Raw genomic sequence first — 23,155 nt, 5'->3', positions numbered from 1 at the left:
GGTGCAACGTGCAGTTCCTGGGCTCCGTGGAGGTGCCATACCATCAGGGCAATGGCATCCTGTGCGCTGCCATGCAGAAGGTGGGGCTGGGGCCGCAGGTGCCAAGGACAGGGCCATTGTGCTGCCAGGGACTTGCTGCTGTGCCCTGAAGGAGGGGTGGGGATGTTGGCGGGGTTGGGGTGAGCCTCTCCAGCAGTGGGTGCTGTGGGGAGTGGGGCAGGGGCTCTGGCTTGGGGCTTGGGCACTGTGCCTGGATACTCTGCCCCCAGCCTGTCCCAGCAGGATAAGACGTAATGGCAGCTGGAGGGGAGACATGGTCCTTAGAGAATAAGGGGCACTCCCAGTGCAGGCTGTGGGATGTTGCGGTGGGGACGGGCCTGTAGGCATCTGGCTCTGGGCTTTGCGCTGCTGTAGAGTCAGGACCGCACGGCAGCAAGTGATGAGGACAATGAGCCTAACTAGGCTGTGGGGCGGGGGGGGGGGGCAGCAGCCAGGGCACTGTTTTGGGTGCAAGTGATGCTGTGGGGTGCCGGCGCTGGCGTGGGTGTGGGTGGAGTGGTGAGAACGGGCTGGCTTGGACCGCAGGGGATGTGGGGCTTCCCTGATGCCATGTGCCATGTGCTGAACCCAAGGTCCTGCGTCTGGGAACTGGAACATGTGTCACCCATGGCGGCAGCGGCAGAGCTCTGGGAAGCTGTGACAGGGCTGGGGCAGGTCACAGCTGGATCCATCAGAGCAGTGGCAAGAAGAGCCGGGCCTGTGGGGGTGGGGCAGGGGCTGGGGCACAGCTGGGGCAGCTGCCCATCCCTCAGGAGCTGGGGAGGGCCCGTGGGGAGCAGGAGCGGCCAGGATCAGGCGGTGAGGTAGCAGTTGTGCCATCAATGGCCTTGGGAGCAGGAGGGGGAGTGCCAGGCACATCCTGGCTGGGCCAGCACTGGCAAGGGCCCTGCTGTGCAGGGCTGTCCACAGTCTCCAGTGCCCAGTGGGGTGCCAGGGAGGCCCTGTTGGCCATGCATCATGGGGCATTGCGCTCCTGGCCTTTCCAGATTGCCACCACCAGGAAGCTGACGGTGCACCTGCGCCCGCCGGCCAGCTGTGACCTGGAGATCACACTGCAGGGCATCAAGCTGATTTTGACAGTCAACGAGTACAGCAGAGAAGAGGAGGTGAGCACAGGATGTTGTTGGGAGAGTGTGGAGGTCGTGGCAGCAGGGTGGGGGCGTTGGCCCTGCTCCTGGCCTAGGCCGGGCTCCTCATGCTGGGTGCAGACGGGGCAGCCCTGCACAAGGGGCCTGGGCGGCTGCCAACAGGCTCAGCTGATGCAGCTAAGTGCTGCCCCAGGGCTGGGGCCTGCGCTTGCTCAGTGTGGGTTGTGGGGTAGCTCTGAGGCAGAGAAGGAGGGGTGGACAGGTTTGACTTTCCCCTCCTGGGAAGGCTGGGGGATGTTGGCTCCTCTGGACCAGAGGCCGAGCTCTGACATGCAACCACTTTCTGCAGTTTGAGCGCTGCAGCCACTTCTTCCAGATGAAGAACATCTCCTTCTGTGGCTGCCATCCCCGGAACAGCTGGTGAGAGGCCCCAGCCACGCTGACTCGCGGGCCCCACCCCAGGGCACTGGGGGACAGGGGGTGCTCCGACCCTCCCCTGTGCATGGCCTTGCCCTGTCCCAGACCAGCTGAGTTTCCAGGGAGTTGTGCCCCATTCCCACCAGATATCTGGTGATGGTGGCCTCACGCCCTGAGACCTGCCACCCGGGGAAAACATCAGGGAGTACGGGGTTCCCTGCTCCCACATCCCCCTGCCCCTGCCCCTGCCCCTGCCAGGAGTGCTTCAGCCCGGGGCTCCTTGCTGCGGCACCCCCGTGGGAGTCTCTGTTCTGATCCCCCGTGTCTCACAGCTACTTCGGGTTCATCACCAAGCACCCTGTGCTGAGCCGCTTTGCCTGCCACGTCTTCGTCTCCCAGGAGTCCATGCGGCACGTCGCTGAGTGTGTCGGGTGAGCATGGGGCTGGGGAGAGGGACTGCCCCACAGAGCATGGGGGAAGCCGGGAGGGCCTCGGAGCTAGGGAAGGGCAGAGGATAAGGGTGAGCCAGGGTCCTCCAGCTTTTGGTAGTCAGCATGATGGGGCTGGCCCATGGCTGGGCTCTGGGGGCCAGTACTGGGAGTGGTGCCTCAGGCTGTGGCTGGGCTCTGGGTTGCTGGGGCTGGGGTTTGCAGTGGTAATCCATCCCATGGCCAGGCTCTGGGCTGGTGTGAGGCACCCCAGCCCCTGGGCCCGTGCCCTGGCTCACCGGGGCCCTTGCCTTGCAGCCGCGCATTCCAGGAATACTACCAGGAGCACCTGGAGTATGCCTGCCCCACAGAGGACATCTACCTGGAGTAAAGGAGTGAGTCACTGGGTCTTGCTTCCGCGCCCCCGCCCAGCCCTGCCAGCGCCCAGAGACTCTGCAGGACCCTGCTGCCTGCTGGCTCGGCCTTGCTGCCCCAGACCCAGCCCCGGCCCCAGCCCCAGCCCCAGCCCTGGCCCCAGCTCAGTGGGGTCGCTGCACACCCTTGCTGCCTTGCTGGGGGCCGGGGCTGGGATGCAGGTGTCCTACCAGCAGCAGCCCAGGCAAGGTGGGAGGTATTGGCGTGGGGCATCCGGACACCTGGCCCTTGCCTGGATGGAGGTTGGGGGGCAGCTGGGAGCTGCTGCCAGGAGGCTGCTGTCCTGCATGACCAAAGCAAATACATTGAGGACTCCAGGGCCATATGGTGCCTGGGGGGCAGGGGCTGCTGGGTGAGCGTGGGGACCAGGGAAGTGGGGAGGGGCTGCCGGGGTGGGGGAGCTGTGGGCAGGGACCATCATGCAGTGGGTACCTGGCTGGGAGGGGCAAGAGGAGAGCAGAGGAGAGGGCCCGGTGGGGAGGTGCATCGTTGAAGGTCCCTGGGCCCTGAAGCCTGCCTCTGGGCAGGCACCTCCCAGCTCTGCAGCCATGGGAGCTCCACACAGTGCCAGGGATGGGGCAGGGGTGGGCATGGGAGTTGCGAGCCTCTCATGTGGGGCCACCAGCCCCCTGCCATGGCCCCACATGGAGCTGCTGCCCAAAATACCCACAACAGCATTGGTGCCACAGGCCTGTGGCTGGTGCTTCCATCTCAAGGAGTGTGGGACACATCTCTAGTCCTTCCTTCCCCTGCATGGGCACTGGAGGTTGGGGCAGGGAGGAGCTCCAGGCCCCAGTGTCCCGTGGCCCCTGCTGGTGCCCCCATCCCCGTGGCTCCAGGTCATGTCCACATGCTTGTCCATGGCAGCTTGAGTGTGGATTGGGTTTTGCCTCCCCCTTGGCCCCCTCATACCTCTGGCCTTGTCCAAGCGCTCTGAACTGTGTGAGTGTGAGTGTGAGTGTGAGTGTGAGTGTGAGTGGAGGGGGTGGATGGCTTTCCCAGCCTTTCTCCCAGATCATCCCAGTCTGGCTTGGCAGCACCTGGATGACCAACCCGCAGCCTGTGGGATGTCGGGGGGTCCCTGCAGCTCAGCACCTGCTCCCGGCCCCTCTTGGGGTCTGTGCCGTGTCATGCCTCTCCTGAGAGGAGCTGGCCATGTGACCTGGCCGGTGCTCCCTTTCTGGGGGCTGCCTGCGTGCCAGGCAGCTGGAGATGGGTGCTATGGCCAGGCTGAGTTCAAAGGGGGAAGTAATTCCTGGCATGAATGTGTTTGCCCCCAGGAGCAAGGCCTCTATCCAGCCCCCCCAGGGCAGCCCCACACTCACCTGGCCCCCTGCCCATTGCCACCCATCTGCACCCAGCCCCAGGGCCCTCTGCGAGTGGACAGAGGCATCCTTGGCAGCTGGGCAGGGTCCGTGGGCTGGTCCCTGCTGCTGCCTTCGGGTTGCTCAGGGTGCGCGGCTGTGCCCCCCCCACATGTACCCCCACTGCTGTGCCTGGTGATTTCTTTTGCTTGCCGGCCCCGCATTACCTCCGGTCCGTGCTAGTTTAGTGACTATAACTCCACGCCGCTCGCTGTACCAATATTTATCTGTAACTGTACACGACAGGAGAACTACCGCGCAACCGTATCTTGTACAAAGCCCCAGCCCCAGGCCCTCACTGCCTTGTCATCCAGTCTGTCTTTCAATAAAATATATGCTTGGTGTGACTGTGTGCCCACGCCCCTCTCCTGCCTGGGGTCAGCGGGGGCCTTGTGAGGGGTTGGGGGGGTGATGCTGCTTGGAGGAAGCCGAGGGCAGCATCCATTCAACGCCAAACCTGTGGCTGGCGCAGGCCAGCACATTCGTCTCAGGAGCGGACAGCACTGCTTGGTGTGGACAGAGCCTGGACCAGGGGCAACATGGGCAGCCAGGGCTGTTGGCTGGGGCGTGGGGCTGCCGCCTTTGCGTGCAGCTTGGCCTTGTCCTTGGTGCCGTGGGGCCCCCCCCCCAGCTCAGACGCAACCGTAACTGCAGGGCCCACATGCATCACCCTGAGCTCGCTGTGTGGGCAGGACATGGGGGCCTTGATGTGAGGCCGGGCACCCCACAGCACGTTGCCTCAATGCCCCCTCCACTGCTGGCTGTCAGCCCAGTCTGTGACATTGCCTTGGCCCTGGGGATGTCTGACGTATCCGCAGGAGTAGCACTGTGGGGCCAGAGGGGGGCGGGGGGGAGGGTCAGGGAAGGAGGGCAGCACCCTGGCACTGGCCTTCTCTCCTGTGTGGGGCTTAGCCCGGGCATCGCGCTCAGACCCCTGTGAGCTGGGAGAAGCAGGGAGTGCTGGGCGGGGCGCTGGGTACCTGCTGCCTGCAGGGCTGAGCCCAAAGCAAAGCCAGTGCAGGGGCTGTGGGATGTGGCGGGGCTGGAGCCACTGGGAGGGGCTTGACCCCCCCCCCGGCCTATAACCGCAGCTGGCCGGCGGGGAAGGGATGCTGGCACCAACAGGGACAATGGGCACCAGAGCATGGGATGACTGGCATGAGCGGTCAGGCTGGGAATGGGCCAAAGGGCCTGTGTCATGGGCCAGGGCTGGGGGAGGAGTGGGGCACTGTGAGCGGGGTTTCCCATGGGCCCTGAGGGGAGGGGGAGCCAGCCCTCATGGCAGTGCACAACCCTGCGCGGGGGAGCCAACGGCCGGCTGTGCTGCCGCAGGGGCCCTGGCGCCTCGGCCCCCAGGGCCCGTCCCCCGGCCGGAGTTCAGGACGGGCTCCCCAGGGCCCCTTGCCAGGGACAACCCAGGGCAGGTATGCTGGGGTGGGGACGTTGGCAGCAGTCACGGTCCCCGACCTTCCTGGGGTGGGTCAAAGGCATTGGTGGTTTGGAGTCTCGAGCCTGGGCCTTGTGCGTGGGGCTCGTTAGCCCTGTGATTAGGAGCAGGCCAGACGGATGGGGTTCGCACTCACTGGCACCTCCTGGGCAATTGTGGCAGAATCGTGGCACCTCGTTCGGCCACGTGGAGATGGTTTCTGCTGTTAGTGCCACTCTGCCTTCTCTCTGTGCCCACGTATGTGCACAGCCTGTCCCACAGCTGGCCCTCTTCAGCTGCCCCAGCCCCTCCCAGCTGGCCTGGTCCATCCCCGTCCTTGCCCCCACAGCCCCTACCAGCCTCTTTCTGCTTGCTCAGGTCCCCCCAGCCCCAGGGTCTGGTGCGCTTGCTGCCACCCTGCCAGGCTGTCCCAGCTAGGCTGCAGGAGGAGCCAGTGGAAGCAGGAGGGAGCTGGAGCTGCCCCCACCCTGCAGGGCTCTGGCTGGAGCAGCTGTGCCTCTAGCCCAGCCCCTGGTTGGCAGCGATGTGGGTGCGAGTGTCTTGCTGCTGCCCCCACCCCTTGGTGTCACTGCTCCCTCTCCCTGGTGCAAAGTGCTGGCTTCTCCGGGCCGTGCCTGTCTGCCATCGTTCTGCGGCCTCACTCTCCCCGCTCACCTCAGTGAGTTGTCCAGCCCAGCCTGAGCGCTGCTCGCCAGAGCATCCTCCTTTGGCACCTCACAGAGGAAGCAGTCCCTGCCTGGGGGCCCTGTGGACAGCAGCAGTAGTAGCACTTCGCTCCAGCCTTGGCAGGCCCCTGCCACCTTTACAGGCCCTGCCCAGGCCAGCTGTGTCGCAGCCTGGGCGTGGCACACCTTGTTGGCCAGGGCCTGTGTTGAGGTGGCTGAGCATTTCTCTGCAGCGTGCAAAGGAGCCCTGGCATGAACCAGCCTTTGCCGCCAGCTCGTCAAGCCCGTTGGCCTGGAGCTGCTGAGATGCCTGGCTCTGGTACACCCTGTTGGAGCCGGCGGTGGCATGGGGTAGGCACGCAGCAGGTGAGCGCCAGACGCAGTCCCCAGTGGCACAGCCCATTGCCTCACGGCTGGAGCGAGCTCCCAGGGAGCACTGGGTCCCATACCTGCCAGGACTGAAAAGGCTGCTTCCACCAGCCCCGCTGCCTGCGCCAGACACGGGCTGCACATGGCACTGGCTGCAGCCGCCCCTCCTGAGTACGCGTCTGCGCAGAGCTGATGCTTCCTGTCGGCCCTGTCCGTATGGTGCTGTCGGTTCATGGACCACTCCAGAGGGGACAACAGATTAATCTCAGCCCGCATCTCTCTCCTCGAGGAAGGCAGGGCCCTTGGGCACCTGCTCTGCCCGGTGCGGGCTCCCTCCTGTCCAGCTGTCAGACAGAGGGGGTGATCTGGGTGGCAGCTCCAGTGAAGGGGACAGTGTTCACCAATGGCCGTGGATGGAGGGCTGGATTCCCAGCCAGGCCGGGCGCCCGGTGTGAGTCAAGGGTGAGTGTAGCCGCCCCCTTGGTCAGTATGTCGCCAGAGTCTCGCGCACAGTCCCAGGCCAGCTCCCCTCCTGGCAGAGGCTGCCTGTGTCAGGGTCTGATCAGGGCAGGGGTGGCTGGGGCTTGACCCCAGAGGGTCACAGCCAGGGGAGCAGGCATGGGTGAGGTTAGGGAGCAGTTGGGATCAGGGGCAGGTGGGTTGGGGACTGAGGTCTGTAAGGGGTGGAGACGTGAGGGCCTCTGCAGGACATGGTAGGAAATCTGGTGGTTACACCAGATGACAAAACTAATCTTTTTAACAATTTCTTTGCCTCCATTTTTCTGAGAAGGGACTGGGTCACCCGCCCCCCCCCCGGGATTCCTGACTGACCCAGGCAAGGCGCAGCCAGCCCCGAGGGCGGAGAGGACCTAGTCAGGAAACTTCTGGAGGGACTGGTCATGTTCAAATCAGCAGGTCCTGACGATCTCCACCCCAGGGTGCTGAGGGAATTAGCAGAGGTCATTGTGGGACCCCGGCGCGGCTTTACAAGAGCACTCGTGGCGCTCTGGCGATGTGCCGGAGGACTGGAAAAGGGCCAATGTGGTCCCCATTTTCAAAAAAGGGAGGAAGGAGGACCCAGGAAACTACAGGCCCATTAGTTTTACCTCAGTCCTGGGGAAGCTCTTTGAGAAAATTATCGAGGAGCACATCTGTGATGGGCAAGCAGGGGAGGTTATGCTTAGGGGCAACCAACATGGGTTCATTAGGGGCAGGTCCTGTCAGACCAACCTGGTGGCCTTCCACGACCAGGTCACAAAATCTGTAGACGCAGGTGTCATGGTGGACGTAGTCTTTCTGGACTTTAGGAAGACCTTCGACACTGTCTCTCACCCCATTCTCAGTAAGAAATTAGGTGTCTGTGGCGTCGATGCCTACACAGTCAGATGGGCCACTAACTGGCTGGAGGGCCGCACCCAGAGAGTGGTGGTGGACGGGTCTTTTTCGACCTGGAGGGATGTGGGCAGTGGGGTCCCCCAGGGCTCGGTCCTTGGGCCCGTGCTGTTCAACATCTTCATCAGCGACTTGGACGAGGGGGTGAAAAGCACCCTGTTCAAATTCACGGATGACACTAAGATGTGGGGAGAAGTGGGCAGGAGGAGAGGGACAGGCTGCACCTAGATCTGGGCAGGTCACAGGGGTGGGCGGATGAGAACAGGATGGGATTCAACACTGACAAGTGCAAGGTGCTGCACCTGGGGAGGAAGAGCCAGCAGCAGACCTACAGGCTGGGGAACTCCCTTCTCCTCAGTACAGAGGCAGAAAAGGATCTTGGAGTCATTATTGATTCCAAAATGAACATGGGCCGAGTGTGGGGATGCAGTCAGGACGGCCAACCGCACCTTGTCGTGCGTCCACAGATGCATCTCAAGCAGGTCCTAGGAGGTGATCCTCCCCCTCTACATGACACTGGTCAGGCCGCAGCTGGAGTACTGCGTCCAGCTCTGGGCACCGCACTTCGTGAGGGATGTGGACAGCGTGGAGTGGGTCCAGAGGAGGCCACTCGCATGATCAGGGCGTAGCAGGGCAGGCCCTACGAGGAGAGGCTACGGGACCTGAACCTGTTGGGCCTCCACAAGAGAAGGCTGAGAGGGGATCTGGTGGCCATCTACAAACTGGCCAAGGGGGACCAGCAGGCATTGGGGGAGTCCCTGTTCCCCCGAGCACTACGGGGAGTAACAAGGAACAATGGCCATAAGTTGACGGAGAGTAGATTCAGACTAGACATCAGGAGGCGCTACTTCACAGTCAGGGCGGCTAGGATCTGGAACCAACTTCCAAGGGAAGTGGTGCTGGCTCCTACCCTGGGGGTCTTCAAAAGGAGGCTAGATAGACACCTAGCTGGGGCCGTTTGACCCCCAGTATCCTTTCCTGCCTATGGCAGGGGGTCGGACTTGATGATCTACTTAGGTCCCTTCCGACCCGACCAACTATGAAACTATGTGAGCAGCCTCACAGTGGAGCCATGAGCTGAGGCAGGGAGCAGGTGAAACAATTATCTAGTCAGGATCCCTGGCCAGGTGGTCTGGAGCCAGGTCAGACACAGGCATGGGCAAACCGGGCGGCTGCCCAGGGCCCGGACAGAAAGAGGGCCCGAAAATGGTGAAAATAATTATTATTATTATCATTATATCTGGTGAAGTGGGGCCCTACACTAAAAGTTTGCCCGGGGCCACCGGAAGTCTAGGTATGGTGCTGGTCTGGAGCAGATAGCTGTAGCTGTGCCAGGGCTTGGGGGTGGCTAAGCTGAGCCATGAGCCAGGCTCTCTCCCAGGAGACAGAGGTCTGGGCTGGCACCAGGAGCAAGGGGGAGCAGGTGCTAAGGATCCCAGAGCAAATGGGCTGGCCGGCAGGAAGGAGCTCAGGGCTGGGCCAAGTCCTCTGTCCTGCTGGGCATTGACAGGGCGGCTGCTGGCATGCAGGCAGCCAGGCCTGGGCAGGCCACTGGGGAAGCTGGGGGTCATTAGGCTGCTGGCAGACAGGCATGCTCAGTCACTTGGGCTGGTGGGGGAAAGTGGAGCTGTGGGCTGCCCTGGTTCCTGACAGCCAGGCTCTGCCCAGCCCTGGGAGCCCATGGTGGGTCCACAGGCCAGGCCTCCTGAGGTGCCTGCTGCCTAGTGGTATCCTCCCTTGGCGGGGCTCTGCAGTTGGGCAGGGTGGGAGGCAGCACTGTGACTAGTACTGTCCTCTGTGCACCTGTGCTGGCCTGGCTGGGGCAGCCCCGTGCAATGGGCACGTGGCCATGGCCAGGAGCCCCTGCTGTGCAGAGCTGCAGCAAGGTGCCCTCAGAAAGAAAGCCAGGGGAGGAGGGGCAGTTCTCAGAGGCCAGGGGGGAGTGCTGAGAGATGGCCCAGGACACAGACAAAGGTTTCTTATAAATTTATTACATAATAATAATCATAATAATATACTATAAGAAACATAGATCTCTGTGGGGTGTGTGTATCACAACGTCACAGGGAGGGAGAGCCGTGGGCCACACCTCCATGACTCTGGAGAAGGAGGAATCTCCTCAGAAAATCCGTACAAAATCAGGTGTGACGTCAAACGGACCCTGTAACATTTAAAAAACAAAAACAAAAAAACAAAACAAAAAAAGAACCGAACCAAAAACCCACAGGTGAGTTAATCTACGTGAACAACAGGGACATGAGTGCGAGACGTGCGTGCATGTGTGTGTGTGTATGTATGTGTGTGTGTGTGTGAGAGAGCGAGAGAGAGAGAGAGAGAGAGAGAGATGTGTGTGTGTGTGTGTGTGTGTGTGTGTGTGCGCGCGCGCGCGCGCATATGTAAGTGTGTGTATGTTCGTGACTGAAAAATTAAAACACGCTTTGCTTCTGTTTCCAAACGGCTGTAGCTGGAAAAGCCTTTCACAATCAGGAGCAAAGTGTTGCGAGTTTTGTTCTGTTCTTGTTTTTAACGTCTAGAAATTCTTTGAAGAACAAAGGATGTACGAACTTAGGCTGGACAAAAAAATTATCAACAACTTAAAAAAAAATTCAAAACCAAAAAAATCTGTACCCATTTTTACAGAAGAAAACCAGCGTCGTTGAGAAATCACAGTAACCTCAGCACGCGGCAGGTCCCAACGGGAGCAGGGGTTCCTGGCGGGTGGGGTGTGGCTGTTCTCTGAATGGACCTTGCGCTAAGGTGTTGTTTTGGGTTCCTTTCCTGCATTACTCTGCCTTCTCCTAAATGGCTTTTCAGAATGAAATGTTCCATTTGCTGGAGATGTTTGGAACGGAGATGCCAATGCAAGGAGAATAGATACGGAGTCAGAAAAGAGCTATCTACACATGGGGAAAAGAAAAAAACCCTCTGCTTCAGCTGAAAAACGAAAAGTAGCAGCAGCTACAGTAACGGGAACGTGACATTTCCGTCTAAGTGAGACTAGGAATGACCCTGGGACCAGACTGCGGGGCCAGCGGGGCTGTGTGCAGCCTGCTCCCGGAAAGGTCCTGGAGTGGACGCGGATGGGTGTGAACACTGCAAGAGAAGTTCTCCACTGCCAGTCACACACACACACACGTGGATCTCGGGACCTAAGCCCTAGGCATGTTGCGGAGCATGGTATGCGACTCCCCCGGAAGTCAATGAGCCCGTGAAGCAGCAAGTCTTCTATACTGAACTGGGAGCGCACCCGCCTGTTGCTGGACAGGCCAGGTGGGGGCAGAGGTCCCCCACAGCCTGGCTCTCCCCAGAACTGGCTGGAACCCGGGGTGTCTCAATGGATACAGAATGAGATTCTGTCATCTGGAGACAGGAAGCAACAAGCCGAGCTGCTGGACTGGCCTCAGCCCGGCACTTCTGCAGGCATCAGCAGCAACAGCTTCCTTTGGACAGCAGAGCAATCTCCAGAGACATGCAGGAGCTGGGAGCTGGCAAGCCCCCGTCTTTGTGCTGGGGCAGCGGCCACCCCGCCATGTCAATGCCCAGCTGTGGGGACATGGCATCCCCAGAGCTCTGTGGGTCAAGGCCATCCCCCCCAGGGCCTGCTGACATGGTGCCAGGTGGTACAGGGCCTGGGAGCTGTGTCAGCCACACTAGTGTGGGGCTCGGCCCACCCGGTGCCTCTGCCTCTCGGCAGGGTGGGGTGGCTGGGGAGCACCATGCTGGCACAGCTATGCCGGGCCAGCCCATGCCACACCAGCCAGGCATCCGCTCAGCTCAGCTCAGCTCAGCTCAGACCAGCCATGCCTGCAGTGCCGTCTCCTGTCTTCACGCTGACTCCTGCCCTGTCTTGTGGGATGGGGAGCGGGAAGGAGCCACAGCACAGATGCAACCTGTCCTGGGAGGGGTGACATGGAGAAGCCGTGCTGATGGGCCATGCTGTGTGTTGTGACTGGGCAGAGAGAAGACAGGGCGGGTGTTCACAAGGGGCCAGGGAGCCACCTGGGGACTAGAGCCAGAGGGAGAGACCCCGGTTGGAAGGCACCTTTTTTGGGTTATACCTGACTGGGATGAGCCGTGGTGGCCCTGGGACTGATGGAGCCAGAGGCCTCAGTCTCACACCAAGGGCCACTCAGTGTTTTCAACACAGGTACGGCTGCAGCTGCTTGGCCGGGTGGAAGCTGCGGTGCACCCTGCGGGTGCCCGGGACGGCCCTTCTCTGCAATCAGCAGCACACGCCATTTCTAGCCCTCTTAAGGAGATGCAGCTCCATGGGGGAGCAGGTAGGGCTCTTCAGAAATGGGAAGAGGGCGTCCAGCATCCCCGGTCCCAGACCGAACTTCCTGCAGACACGGTGAGGTCTGCAGTCTTCGAGCCTCCTTGAGCCGGAGGCAGGTGCAGGTGGGTCTCATCAGATTGCCCCAAAACAGCTGCAGAAGGGACAGAGACCAAGAGTTCACCGAGCATGAGCTGGGAACCAACCTGCACTCAGGATAACACCAGGTGCGCTTCCACCCTGGGACAGCCTCCCCCAGGCTGAGCCGGGCCCATGGGCTCCCCTCAGGGGCCCCAACAGGACTTGTGAGGGGGCTGGGCTGGGCTGGTTGGGTGTTAACAGTGGCTTGCTAGGAGCAGTGTCCAGCAGAGCTGGTGGCACTGTGGGGCTTGGGCACCCTCTCCGAGTTATGGACGGGATGGAGATTTGCGGGGCAACGGAGACGGATGTTGGGGGTGTGGTGGGGCTGGTGGTGGGCAGGGCTGAAGGATGAGAGGCTCCTGCATGGCATGTACTGGGCCACAGGGGTGGACTCGATGGGTGACAGGTGCTCACCCATGGCACAGCGAGGTGTGGCATGAAACATGGGGCATAGAGAAGCAGGGGCCTGCCAGTGATGGGGTGGTAAGGAAAGCCAGAATCAGTCATGGGGAGGCGGCTGTGGCAGGGGCAGGAGGTGTTTGCAGGGCTGTGCTGCTGTGGGTAGGGCCAGGAAGGTGTGCAGGGGCTGCCATGTGCTGAGCAGTGGGCAACATGCATGTGCTGCTGGCCAGGCACAGGGAACGTGGTGCAGGGCAATGGACAAGGACAGGAGGTGGTGGCAGGGAGCTGTGTGTCCTCTGCTACCTGCTACCCAAGAGCATGGGCCCAGGTGCGGCAGAACACGTAGCCCAGTGCATGGCGGGATCACGCTGTCTGGAAAGGGACTGTCTGCCACAGCCACAAGCATGGGCAGGGATGGGACTTGGTGATGCACGAAGCCTTGCCTCTGTTGCAGGGCTTTGGCTGTAGGGGATCTGAATGTGCCAATGGGTGCAGGCATGATCACAGGGCATGAGGCAGCATTGCTGGCATGGGCTGCAGTGTGGAATGATTAGCGCCAGGCATGCAGTGGGTCAGCGCTGGAGGGTGTCAGTGCTGTGCTAGGACCAAGCGTGCTAGATGCTGGCCAAGGCATCATTAGGCAATGGGAAGGTGGGGTGTGTATGTTGGGTACGCACGGCCAGGCTGTGTTCAGGGCTGCCATGTGCAGGGTGCATGATGAGTACATGCAGAGTGATGCGAGTATGGTATGGTGCGTGAGCTGGTGTTGGGGTTGGATGTGGCATAACAGATGTGGGGGGTGGGAGTGGGGGCATGTGTGGGAAGGCAGGTTGGGTACGGAGGGATGGTGTGCAGGGGAGGGCTTAACCATTGGGCTGAGGACAGGGATGTGGGAGAAGGAAGGTGAGCTGGGCTCATGGCATCGCGGTTATCTGGGCACCTGGTTCAGAGGCTGGATGTTGGGCATGGGATGGGCTGCTGGGTGCTGGGCTGGGGCACAGGCCGTGATGTGGGTCTGGCAGCATGGGGTGATATGAAAGCAATGGCTGCTGTTGAGGCTGTGGCTGTGTGTGGGAGGGTTTCAGGCGAGACTTCAGGCTGCCTCGTGGCGAGAGTGGGTGTCTTGTTCTCAGGCCAAGGGGGCACTGAGGCACCACCCTCTCCCCTTCCTCATAGCCCTGCCGCAAGCTGTGAGCTCTGGGTTGCTGCTGAGGAGAGGAAAGGGGCAGGACCACACTGGGAGGCAGAGTGTAGGGCACTCTGGGCAGGGCTGCCCAGGCCAAGTCTTCCCCACCTTGTGCCAGGAGTCAGCTCGGGACACGAGACAGCACTGCAGAGCGTGGCCCAGGCCTGCCTGGGGGTCGGGGAGGCTGCAGAGCCCAGCACGTGGCCTGGGACTTTTCACCAGCTGACGTGTCAAGGTCAGAGATGAGTGAGGATCAGAGTGGACCTTCCCTGTCCTTCCCTCTAGCACCACAAGAGTTAATGCCTTCACCGGGGGCCTCAGCTGTCTGGGACCCCTGGTCACCAAGCTGCTCCCCTCTGAGTGGGCAGGGCTGAGCCCTGCTGCACCCAGAGCCGAGGCACCTAGCTAGGATGGTGATGGGGCCGGGGAGTGCCAGACCAAGGCAAGGTCCCTGGATCATGGCGCTCCCAGGCAAGACTGGGTGCCTTTGGCACGGGGCCCTGCAGGACACCCCAGCCCTGCTCACATCCTTGCTCTGCAACTACCCCTGGGAGAAAGCTCTTCTGAGTGATGGAGGAAGGGCATGAGGCAGACCTGAGGCCTGACACAACTTAGGTCATCACATCTGGAAGGGAGAAGCATGAGCCTAAGCTCCAGCCATGGGTCTCCCCAGCTCTGCCCAGACCCTCCAGGCCCTGCTCAGCACCACAGAGCAAGGGACGTTTCTTCTTGCAGCATCTGCCCCTGTGACGCCTGCCCCGTGGGCTGTGAGGGCGGGAAAACAGCTTCACTGGTGCCAGGGCCTTGCCAAGCTGCTCCTGGTGGCACAGCCCCCAAGCCACACTTGGCTAGGCCCCTCACCAAAGCTGTTCCTCCCCACTGCTCCTCCTCCCCTGCAGGGCCTCTGCCTACCCCAGGGCTGGGGTCTCAGAGCAAAACTCCAGCTCAGGGGCAGCATCTGGAGCCAGGCTCCTTTCCTGCCCCATGACTGCCTCTGCCCTGGAAAGCCCTGCTCAGCCCCCTCCTTGCCTTGCCCTGACACACAGGCGCTCACGGGAGCAGCCCAGGCTGCGCCGTGGCCTGGTCCCACTGTTCTAGCAAGGTCTCCCCAGCACTTAGACGTCTACAGCGCAGTTTAAGTGCTCGGTGGCACAATGATGGCTCTTACTCCCAGGACTGCAGGCAGAAGACCTGAAGCGGTGGGAGCCCCGTGCCTGCCAGAGGCGTGGGGCCTGTGGTGCCGTGGAAGTGTGCCAGCTCCGCACCTCTGCCTGGGGGTGGAAGACTTGGTGTGTCCCAAAAACCAAGCTTGATTCTGTGTTTCTAAATCTTTAAAATCCAGAGTGTCTGGAAGGAGCTGTCGGGTGTTTTTGTAAAAAAGACTTTAACATTCATTCAGTCAGTCACTTAAAAAGGCCCGGGAGTCGTGAGCATCCCGGGAGCGGGGGCATGGAGACCCCCACCCAGCCGCATCGCAAGGAGTCTAGAGTTACATAGGTTTAGTAAAATTATAACAAAATCAGGTGGCTATAGCTATAGATATAGATATATAGATATTTGTTCTCTTCTCTTTTCAAATATATAGCTGATTAAAAAGATGCAAAATAAGGATGACTAGGACGGAGTGGGAATCCTGTAGTTAGCATCATCTCTTGTTGATCATCAGCTGCTCTACATAAATGCACGGAGATTATATATTACCCATCAATGTGTCCCCCTTAGAAACGACCCCGAACCAAGAGGAAATAACACCCCATTCCCCCACCCCCCAAACGTTGGCAAAGCATTTCTGCTGGATTCCCCGCCAGGCTCCCTCCGACATCCCCCAAACATGCTTCTATCCATGCGGTTTCAGTCCCTCTCACCAGGGCAATAGGGCAAAGGAACACAGAGTCCAAAGGCTGGTCTCTTGCACCAGGGTCATCACAGTCTTCTTGCTGTCATGGCAATAGGTTTCCTCCTCTCTGGGGCTGGATGGGTGCGGGTGGTCACTCCAGGGAGGCGCAGCTATGGGCAGGGAGGGAGCAGGTCAGATGTTTCTCTGCTGCATGGCTCATCCTCCACCATTAGCTTAGGCATTCACCCAGAATGGCCCTTCTGCTGCCAATTCCACTGGGCCTTTGAGCTGGAGCCCTTCCCCCTGTTGTGTGCTTGCTGCTGTGCTTCCCAGGCCTGCCAGGTGCCCTGAACCCTGCCTGTCCTGGCAGATGGCCTCTGGGCCACATGCTGCCTGCCTCGCACCACTCTTCTGCTCCTGCTATGCTCCAGGTGGTCGGGGCCTGCCCTGCTGCCGCCTTCCCAGTCTTACCAGTGCCAGCACTGTGCATTCCTCTTTCCACAGCTGCGCTTTCCAGCCTGCCCTCCTGCCCCTGGGAGCAGCCTGCACTCAGCCTCCGCGCACCTCTGACCCAGCAAGCCGTGCGCCAGCCACACCAGGGAGGGCTGACCTGGCAGTGCACACGGTGCCTGGCCCAGAGCCCAGGACCTTGATTGATGCCCATCAGCTCAGACCATGGCTTGAAGTGACCAGCACTGTGTGGTGAAGCCCCCTCCAGGGTGCGCCCCAGGACCTGGGCTGGGCTGTCTCCTGATCTGCACCAGCGATGCTGGCCCTCCTGTCCCTGTTCCACACAGGCAAACCAGGCTCCACTGCGTGGCCCAGACCCCAAGACAGGGGCTTGGGCCTGACCAGGCACGGTGCCTCGACCCCGCCGGCCAGCCAGCAGCGACGTGCCTTGGGAACGGCGCCGAGCGATGTACAGGGCGGACTCTGAGGAACGGAGACGAGCGCGTCATGCAACATTCCTGTTCCCGGAGGCGGCGGCGCTCTGGTGCAGGGCGCGTGGGTTGGGCTCTGCGCGCGAGTGCAAGCAGGAGCAGGGGCTCCGCGGCTCCTCGCCCTTCAGTGCAGTGGTCAGAATAGAAAGAATCCAATTGGGTTTCGTTTATTAGCCTGGTAGAAATGCCCCCTCCCCGTCCAGTGGCTCTGGAAGAGGCCAGCACTGCCTAGGATGGTCAGCTGTCGACCAGCTGCTTGAGTGCCCGCTCAATGTTCATGCGGTGCCCCACCCGTGTGACCCCTAACTCCACGAAGTCCTCCTTGGTGAGGGCAGGCAGGTGTGTGCCCTCGATCTCATTGTCCTCAAACTTGTCTCGGTGTTCCACCAGGTTGATGCTTTCCAGCCAGTCCCCTACGTCATACTTGTTCCACAGGTGCAGGGGTTTCTGCATGAAGGGCCGTGGTGGGTGGAGCGTGTGCAGGGGTGGCCCAGGAGAGGGTGAGGGGGACGGGGACCGGCTCCGGGCACTCACGCTGCGCACCACGAAGCGCACCTCCTTGGGCTCGTGTGGGATGGAGAGGCTGGAAGATTTGAGAATGGTGGGGGGGGTCAGGCCGTAGGGCCGCACGGTGCTGAGAGGCTCTGTCCGATCCAGGGCGGGCTTCACTGGGCTGGGAGTACGTCGGGTGACGGGGTAGCGGCTGCCGGGTCGAACCGTGTAGGTGGTTCCGGAGCTCCGCTGGGAAATGGTGCTGAGTTCTCCTAAACTACTGAAAAGTCTGTGGAGTAAGAGATGCAGAGAGAGAGAGAGAGAGAGAGAGAGCAAAGGGCAGGGGTGAGGCGGAGATCCCCAGACACGAGAGCACACAGATACGCTGTACACGAGGGGCAGCAGGGCTGGAGCGCGGGGCCAGCCTGAGACAGGGAGGGACTGTGGTGCAGTCAGCCTGGCGGGGCAGTGGTGGCAGACGTATGTGCCAGTACCTACAGTCTCTCCACGTGCTGGCCAAGCTTGACCTAGGTGCACTCTGCGGAGACCCCGGGAAGGCCTGGCCCTGCTGCTCCCGACACACACACGGCAAAGCACTGCAGGTGGGGACACCGCTGACCTCACCTGCCTTCGACTGAATCATGACAGCCTCTCGGGAGTTGTGCCAGAGCCGGTCGAGCCCCGGCACAACTGGCTGCAACCCTTTTAGTTCCACTGGTGGGGATATGTGTTTGCCCTTGAAACTGGGTCCATTCGCTGTCAGCAGGTACAGCACATCTCTGGCCATGCTCTGCCAGTCGAGGGCAGTGCCCCAGTCTGGAGCTAGATGTTCTTGCCCTGAGTACTGGGTGTGGATGGGAGTGCCGCTGCAGTGCAGCGAGACAGAAGGCAGCAGAGACGGAGTATTGTCATGGGTGAAGGTGACATAGGCAGTGTGACAAGACAGGGCCCTATGTCTGGGGCACCTTGGGGAGGCAGGCACATGCAGGTGGGCATGCGCTGCATGGGAGCTAGCTGACCAGGAGTGCAGCACATGCCAGATCCCTATGGGCAAGTCCAGCCCATGGGGCAGGGGGCACGACTGGGGTAAGGCCTCTCCCAGAGACTGTGAGGTCTCAAGCTGAGGGCTATGCTGTTGCCACAGCTGAGGCCCCTTCCTTGCTGAACAGGATGTGGCGGCACCTGCGCCAGGCGCTGCATGTGCCTGCCTGTTGCTGATACCTGTGGGCACGTCGTGCTTTGCCTGCAGGCTGTGCATGCTCTGTGTGTGGGCTCCTGTCTCCGTGTGAATGTCCTGGGCTCCCAGGAAGCACAACAGCAAAGGCTGGTTGGAGAATGGCAAAAGTCTGGTCTCCTATGGCTGGCAGCAGCTGGAGTTGGGACTAGGCCACATGTTCTTGCCTGGGAAGGGGGCCTGTGGTTGGTTGGTGTTTGAGTGACTCCATGTCGAGGCTCTGGCCCTGCTTGCTTGGGTGGGCTGTGTGCAGCAGCCTGCCTCACCACCATGGGCTGGGCATCCTTTGCTGAGGCCTCAGCTCATCAGAAATGAGCTAGAGAAATGCTAGGGAGCCACAGAGCCAGTGAGGGGCTCCAAGCCCAAGTGGCTGGTAAATGCCAGCACTTGTGGCCTCTGCCTGGCTGGGGAAGAGTGCTGCATCAGGGGTTACCCATGGGAGCATGAAGTGGTGCATTTAACATCAAACAGAACATTTGCCTCCTTGCTCCTGTTACTAGAGTGCTCTGTCCACTCCGAAGCCAGTGGGCCAGGCCTGGCCCAGGGCACCCTCTGCACTGGCCTGAGCCTTGCAACTCCTCAGCATTTCCTTCTGCTAAGCCCTGCTGCTCCTTCTGGGGGCCAGAGCCCTGGGGGTGTGTAGCACTGATAAAAACCATCCCCAGGATCTCCCTGTATTGTATGAAATGGCAAGGGAGAGGTAGGCAGAGAGACACTGCCCTGCTTCCTGTGCTCTCCCACACAGCAGCCTGGTGCTGGCATTGAAGAAGCTGCCTCTCACGGTGTCCAGCTGACTTCACACCTGATGGGCAGAATGGCCTTCCCAGCAGCTCTGACTTGCAGACATGAAGTCTTCCTCCCCACAGCCACGAGCTGCCAGGGTCCCAGCATGGTCCTCTCCGGGCTCTTCTGCCTGTGCAGCTGTCTGGCTCTGGGGTTGGACAGTGTGGATACTCACCGGCTTGTGCAACTTGGAGCAGAATGGGGGCATCTTAGGCTGTAACCCTCTGCAAAGCTGTGGTTAATGTGGGTCATGCCCCCACTCCTCCGTGCCCCTGACACTTCCCATGGGGCTGTGCCAGCTGGAGTCCCCTGACCCTGTGTCCTCTTGGATCAGAGCTCCCAGAGGACAGGAAGGGACTTCAAAGGTGCCCTGCACAGGAGCTGGGTGTGCTGGTCCTACCTCACCCCATGGAGGTGCTTTCCTCCAGCTTCTGCTTAGAAGCCTACAGGGATGGAGATCCACCACTTCCTTAGGCAGCTTGCTCTACTGTCCGGCTGATCGGACGATATCCATCTACAGCCCAGTACTCAGTGGGCACGTCTACATATCGCCATATGGTGATGTACTTCCTTTTGGAAGTACTAAAGCACGGCGCAGCACAGGCAGTTACTGCACTGTGCAAGCGGCGCATGCTTAGATGCTGCTGCTACATCGCCGTGGTGGAGCGCTAGACCCGGGGAGTGCATCACTAACGCAGTGTAGCTAGTGATCACGTGCAGACACTGTAGTGCACCACAGGGTGATGTGTAGATGCTCCCAGTGTGCAGGAACTGTCCTCTGAGACCTGATGTAAACCTGCCTGGCTACACTTTACACCTATTACCCTGTGTCCTGCCCTGTGGCAAGGGAGAACCATTGTTTTTCCTCTCCTTAATGGGAGCCAGTCTGGCATTTGAAAACTGCTGTTGTGCCCCACTTCTTCTCGTCTCCACACAAGCCATGCCTGAGGCACTCACCCTTCCCTCGCACAACTTGCTTTCCACTCCCTTGTCTTCACTGCCGCTCAGCTCTGCACCTTCGCCAGTTTCTCTGCACGTTCCTTCCACTTAATCTACGGGGTGGCAGCTCAGAGTCACAGGACAGGGGCTGGCAGGGGTCACATCTAGTCCAGCCCCTGCTCGAGGCAGGAGCGGCCCTGTCTGAATCAGCCCGGGCGAGTGTTTGTCTCACCAATTCTTAGAATGGTACGATCAGCCCTCGCACCACTACGAAGCTCATGGCTGCAAAACACCAAGAACGCCCAAACTGGCCACAGTAGAGCAGGGGGCCGAGGGCACTGGGGCAGGGGTGACAGGGCGCTGAGCTGACACTACTCAGAATGCTGCAGTAACTGGTGAACAAGCCTAGACTCAGCTGCGGACCTGGATGGTGTATACACAGCGACAGTGCCCTGAGAAGGACTGACAACGAAATGCTTGCGGGGGGGCTCTCCTACATTGCGCACCTGTCCTGCCGCCCGGTGAAGAGACAATTCCATGCAGAGGTGCAGGCTGCGCTACTGGGGGCATTTCTGCTCTTCTCCACCATGGGACCATGTTGGAGACCTGCTGAAGAGCTAGTTTAAGCCAGGAAGAATGCTTCCTTCTGGTACCAAAACAGGCTGAGTCCAGCATGTCTAAACACAAGGTTGCATTGCCCTGGGGTGTCTGTGGGTGGGTATACACTCTCCTTTATTTCATATTTTCATTAGTGACAAGGGCACACACAGTAAGCCTCTGCTGATGCACGATATGAAGAGGAGGACTGACCACCGTGCAGAAAGACCTGAGGGATGCTGAGAATGCAAGTGAGCCAGGAGCTTAACAGTGGGGAATGACCAAGGAGGATGATAACCTGGGCAGTCCATCATGGGGACAGCAGAGCCTCCACCATGACCTGGACGTGAAAAAGGCAACCGTGGCCCTTGGGGGTATCAGGCAGGAGCCGCAGTGCTACCAGACACAGCGAAGGATCACCGCCATTGTTCAGAGCACTGCTAAGACCTCATGCAGAACAATGCATCCAGTTGGACAGAATGAAAGACTTCAAGGAAGATGAGTTCAAACTGAACAGGTGGGAAGTACAAGGTAACCTAGGGGATAGTGACCATCGATTGATTGAATTCACTATCTGGCAAAGGGTGGGTGAACTAACCAGCAGGGCTGAAGTGCTAGACTTCAGAAAGGCTAACTTCAGTGTGCTCAGGAGATTAGTTAGTGAGGCGTTAAAGCTCAAGAACATTGGCGAAATGGGGGTCCAGGAAGGGTGGTTGTCTTCAAAGGAGCAATCCTATGGGTGCAGAAGGAGACAATCCCATTGCACATAAAAGGGGGCAAAGGGGCCAAGACTGAACAGGGAAGTCCAGGAAAGCGTAAGGGCAAAGAAAGAGGTATACAGGCTGTGGAAACAGGGGGTAGCTCCCTGGCAGGAGGAATATAACTCCCTAGCTCGCACTTGCAGGGAATCAGTTAGGAAGGCCAAAGCAGGATTAGAATTCAGGCTGGTGACAAAAATTAAGGACAACAAAAAGTCCTTCTTCAGGTATATAGGGAGCAAAAGGAAGGTGCAGGGTAGCACAGGACCCTGCAGGACAAACTAGGGCAATTGGTGACAGAGAGTGGGGACAAAGCTGAGCTCTTCAGTGAGTTCTTTGCATCTGTATGCCTAGACACAGGCCAAGATAACTCTCCCAGCTGGATCATAGATAGACACAGGAGGGACACCAGCCCAACAACTGTTAGCGCAGACTTAGTGAAGGGGCACTTGGAGGGGCTGGATGTGTTCAAATCAGCAGGCCCAGATGCACTTCATCCAAGGGTGCTGAAGGACTTGGCCAGTGCCATAGCAAAGCCACTGGCACGCCTGTTTGAGCACTCGTGATGCTCCGGTCAGGTCCCAGAGGACTGGAAAAGGGCCAATGTGGTCCCTATTTTCAAGCAGGGGAGGAGGGCGGAACCAGGAAACTGTAGGCCAGTTAGTCTCACTTCTATCCTTGGGAAAACTCTGGAAAAAATCATTAGGGATCACATTTGTGGGAGCCCAGCAGGGGAAATAATGCTGAAAGGAAATCAGCACAGGTTCAATGCAGGTAGGTCCTGCCTGACTAACCTTGTTTCTTTTTATGACCAGGTCACAAAATGCTGAGACGCAGGAGTCGAAGTAGATGTCATCTACCTAGGCTTTAAGAAGGCCTTTGATACGGTATCTCATTCTGTTCTTGTAAATAAACTGACAGCCTGTGACGCAGATGATTATACGGTCAGGTGGGTGGCAAATTGGCTTAGGGGTTGCACCCAGAAAGTGGTCATGGACCGGCGAATATAGACCTGGAAAGATGTGGGCAGTGGAGTCCTGCAAGGCTCGGTCCGTGAACCAGTGCTATTCAATATCTTCACCAGGACTTGGACGAGGGCGTGGAGAGCACCCTGTCCAAGTTCTCGGATGATATCAAATTATGAGGCAAAGTTAACACCCCAGAGGGTAGGGAATGGATCCAGGTGGATTTGGACAGGTTGGAAAAATGGGCAGAATGAGTTCAACAAAGACAAGTGCAAAGTGCTGTGCCTGGGCAAAAAGAGCCACCAACACACTTACAGGCTGGGGGATGACCCTCTCAGCAGCACAGCAGCGGAAAGGGATCTTGAGGTCATTATTGACTCCAAGATGAACGTGAGTTGTTAATGTGACAAAGCGCTCAACAAGGCTAACTGCACTTTATCATGCATTGTCAGGTGCATCACGAACAGGTCCGGGGAGGTGATGCATGGGTCAGGCCACAGTTGGAGTACAGCATCTAGTTTTGGGCGCCGCACTTCAAGAGAGATGCGGAGAATCTTGAGAGGGTTCAGAGAAGGCCACCTGTGTGGTTAGAGGCCTGCAGGCAAGGCCCTACGAGGAGAGACTGAGGGACCTAGGTCTCTTCAGCCTTCACAAGAAAAATCTGAGATGTGATCTTGTGGCTGCCTATAAATCCTCATCAGGGGAGGGCAGCTGGGAATAGGAGATGCTCTGTTTACTAGGGCATCCCCTGGAGTAACTAGGAACAATGGCCACAAATTGATGGAAAGCAGATTTAGGTTGGACATTACAAAGAACTTCTTCACAGTAAGGGTTGCCAGAATCTGGAATGGTCTTCCAAGGGAGGTGGTGCTCTCCCTCCCCTTGGGGTCTTCAAGAGGAGACTGGACAAGCATCTAGCTGGGGTCATCTGACCCCTGCACT

General features: G+C 59.5%; 2 protein-coding genes across 2 annotated transcripts in view; one reads left to right on the top strand and one right to left on the bottom strand.

Moving 5' to 3' along the window:
* Positions 1-4,139, top strand: part of MAPK8IP2 (mitogen-activated protein kinase 8 interacting protein 2) — a 16,396-nt gene extending 12,257 nt beyond the window's left edge. Inside the window, exons 7-11 of the mRNA XM_025216401.1 lie at positions 1-80; positions 1,047-1,166; positions 1,498-1,568; positions 1,898-1,996; positions 2,312-4,139. The exon at positions 1-80 is cut by the window's left edge and continues 15 nt beyond it. Of these exons, the coding sequence (XP_025072186.1) occupies positions 1-80; positions 1,047-1,166; positions 1,498-1,568; positions 1,898-1,996; positions 2,312-2,384 (443 nt within the window). The 3' untranslated portion in view covers positions 2,385-4,139. The remainder of the gene's footprint in view (positions 81-1,046; positions 1,167-1,497; positions 1,569-1,897; positions 1,997-2,311) is intronic.
* Positions 4,140-9,709: 5,570 nt separating this feature from the next.
* Positions 9,710-23,155, bottom strand: part of SHANK3 (SH3 and multiple ankyrin repeat domains 3) — a 513,573-nt gene continuing 500,127 nt past the window's right edge. The window contains exon 26 of the mRNA XM_025216389.1: positions 9,710-17,226. Coding sequence (XP_025072174.1) covers positions 16,683-17,226 — 544 coding nt within the window. The 3' untranslated portion in view covers positions 9,710-16,682. The remainder of the gene's footprint in view (positions 17,227-23,155) is intronic.

This window comes from Alligator sinensis, unplaced genomic scaffold (assembly GCF_000455745.1).
Source record: "Alligator sinensis unplaced genomic scaffold, ASM45574v1 scaffold961_1, whole genome shotgun sequence".
Taxonomy (NCBI): Eukaryota; Metazoa; Chordata; order Crocodylia; family Alligatoridae; genus Alligator; species Alligator sinensis.
Note: the sequence above shows the minus strand (reverse complement) of the source record. Positions and strands in the feature narration are given on the sequence as shown.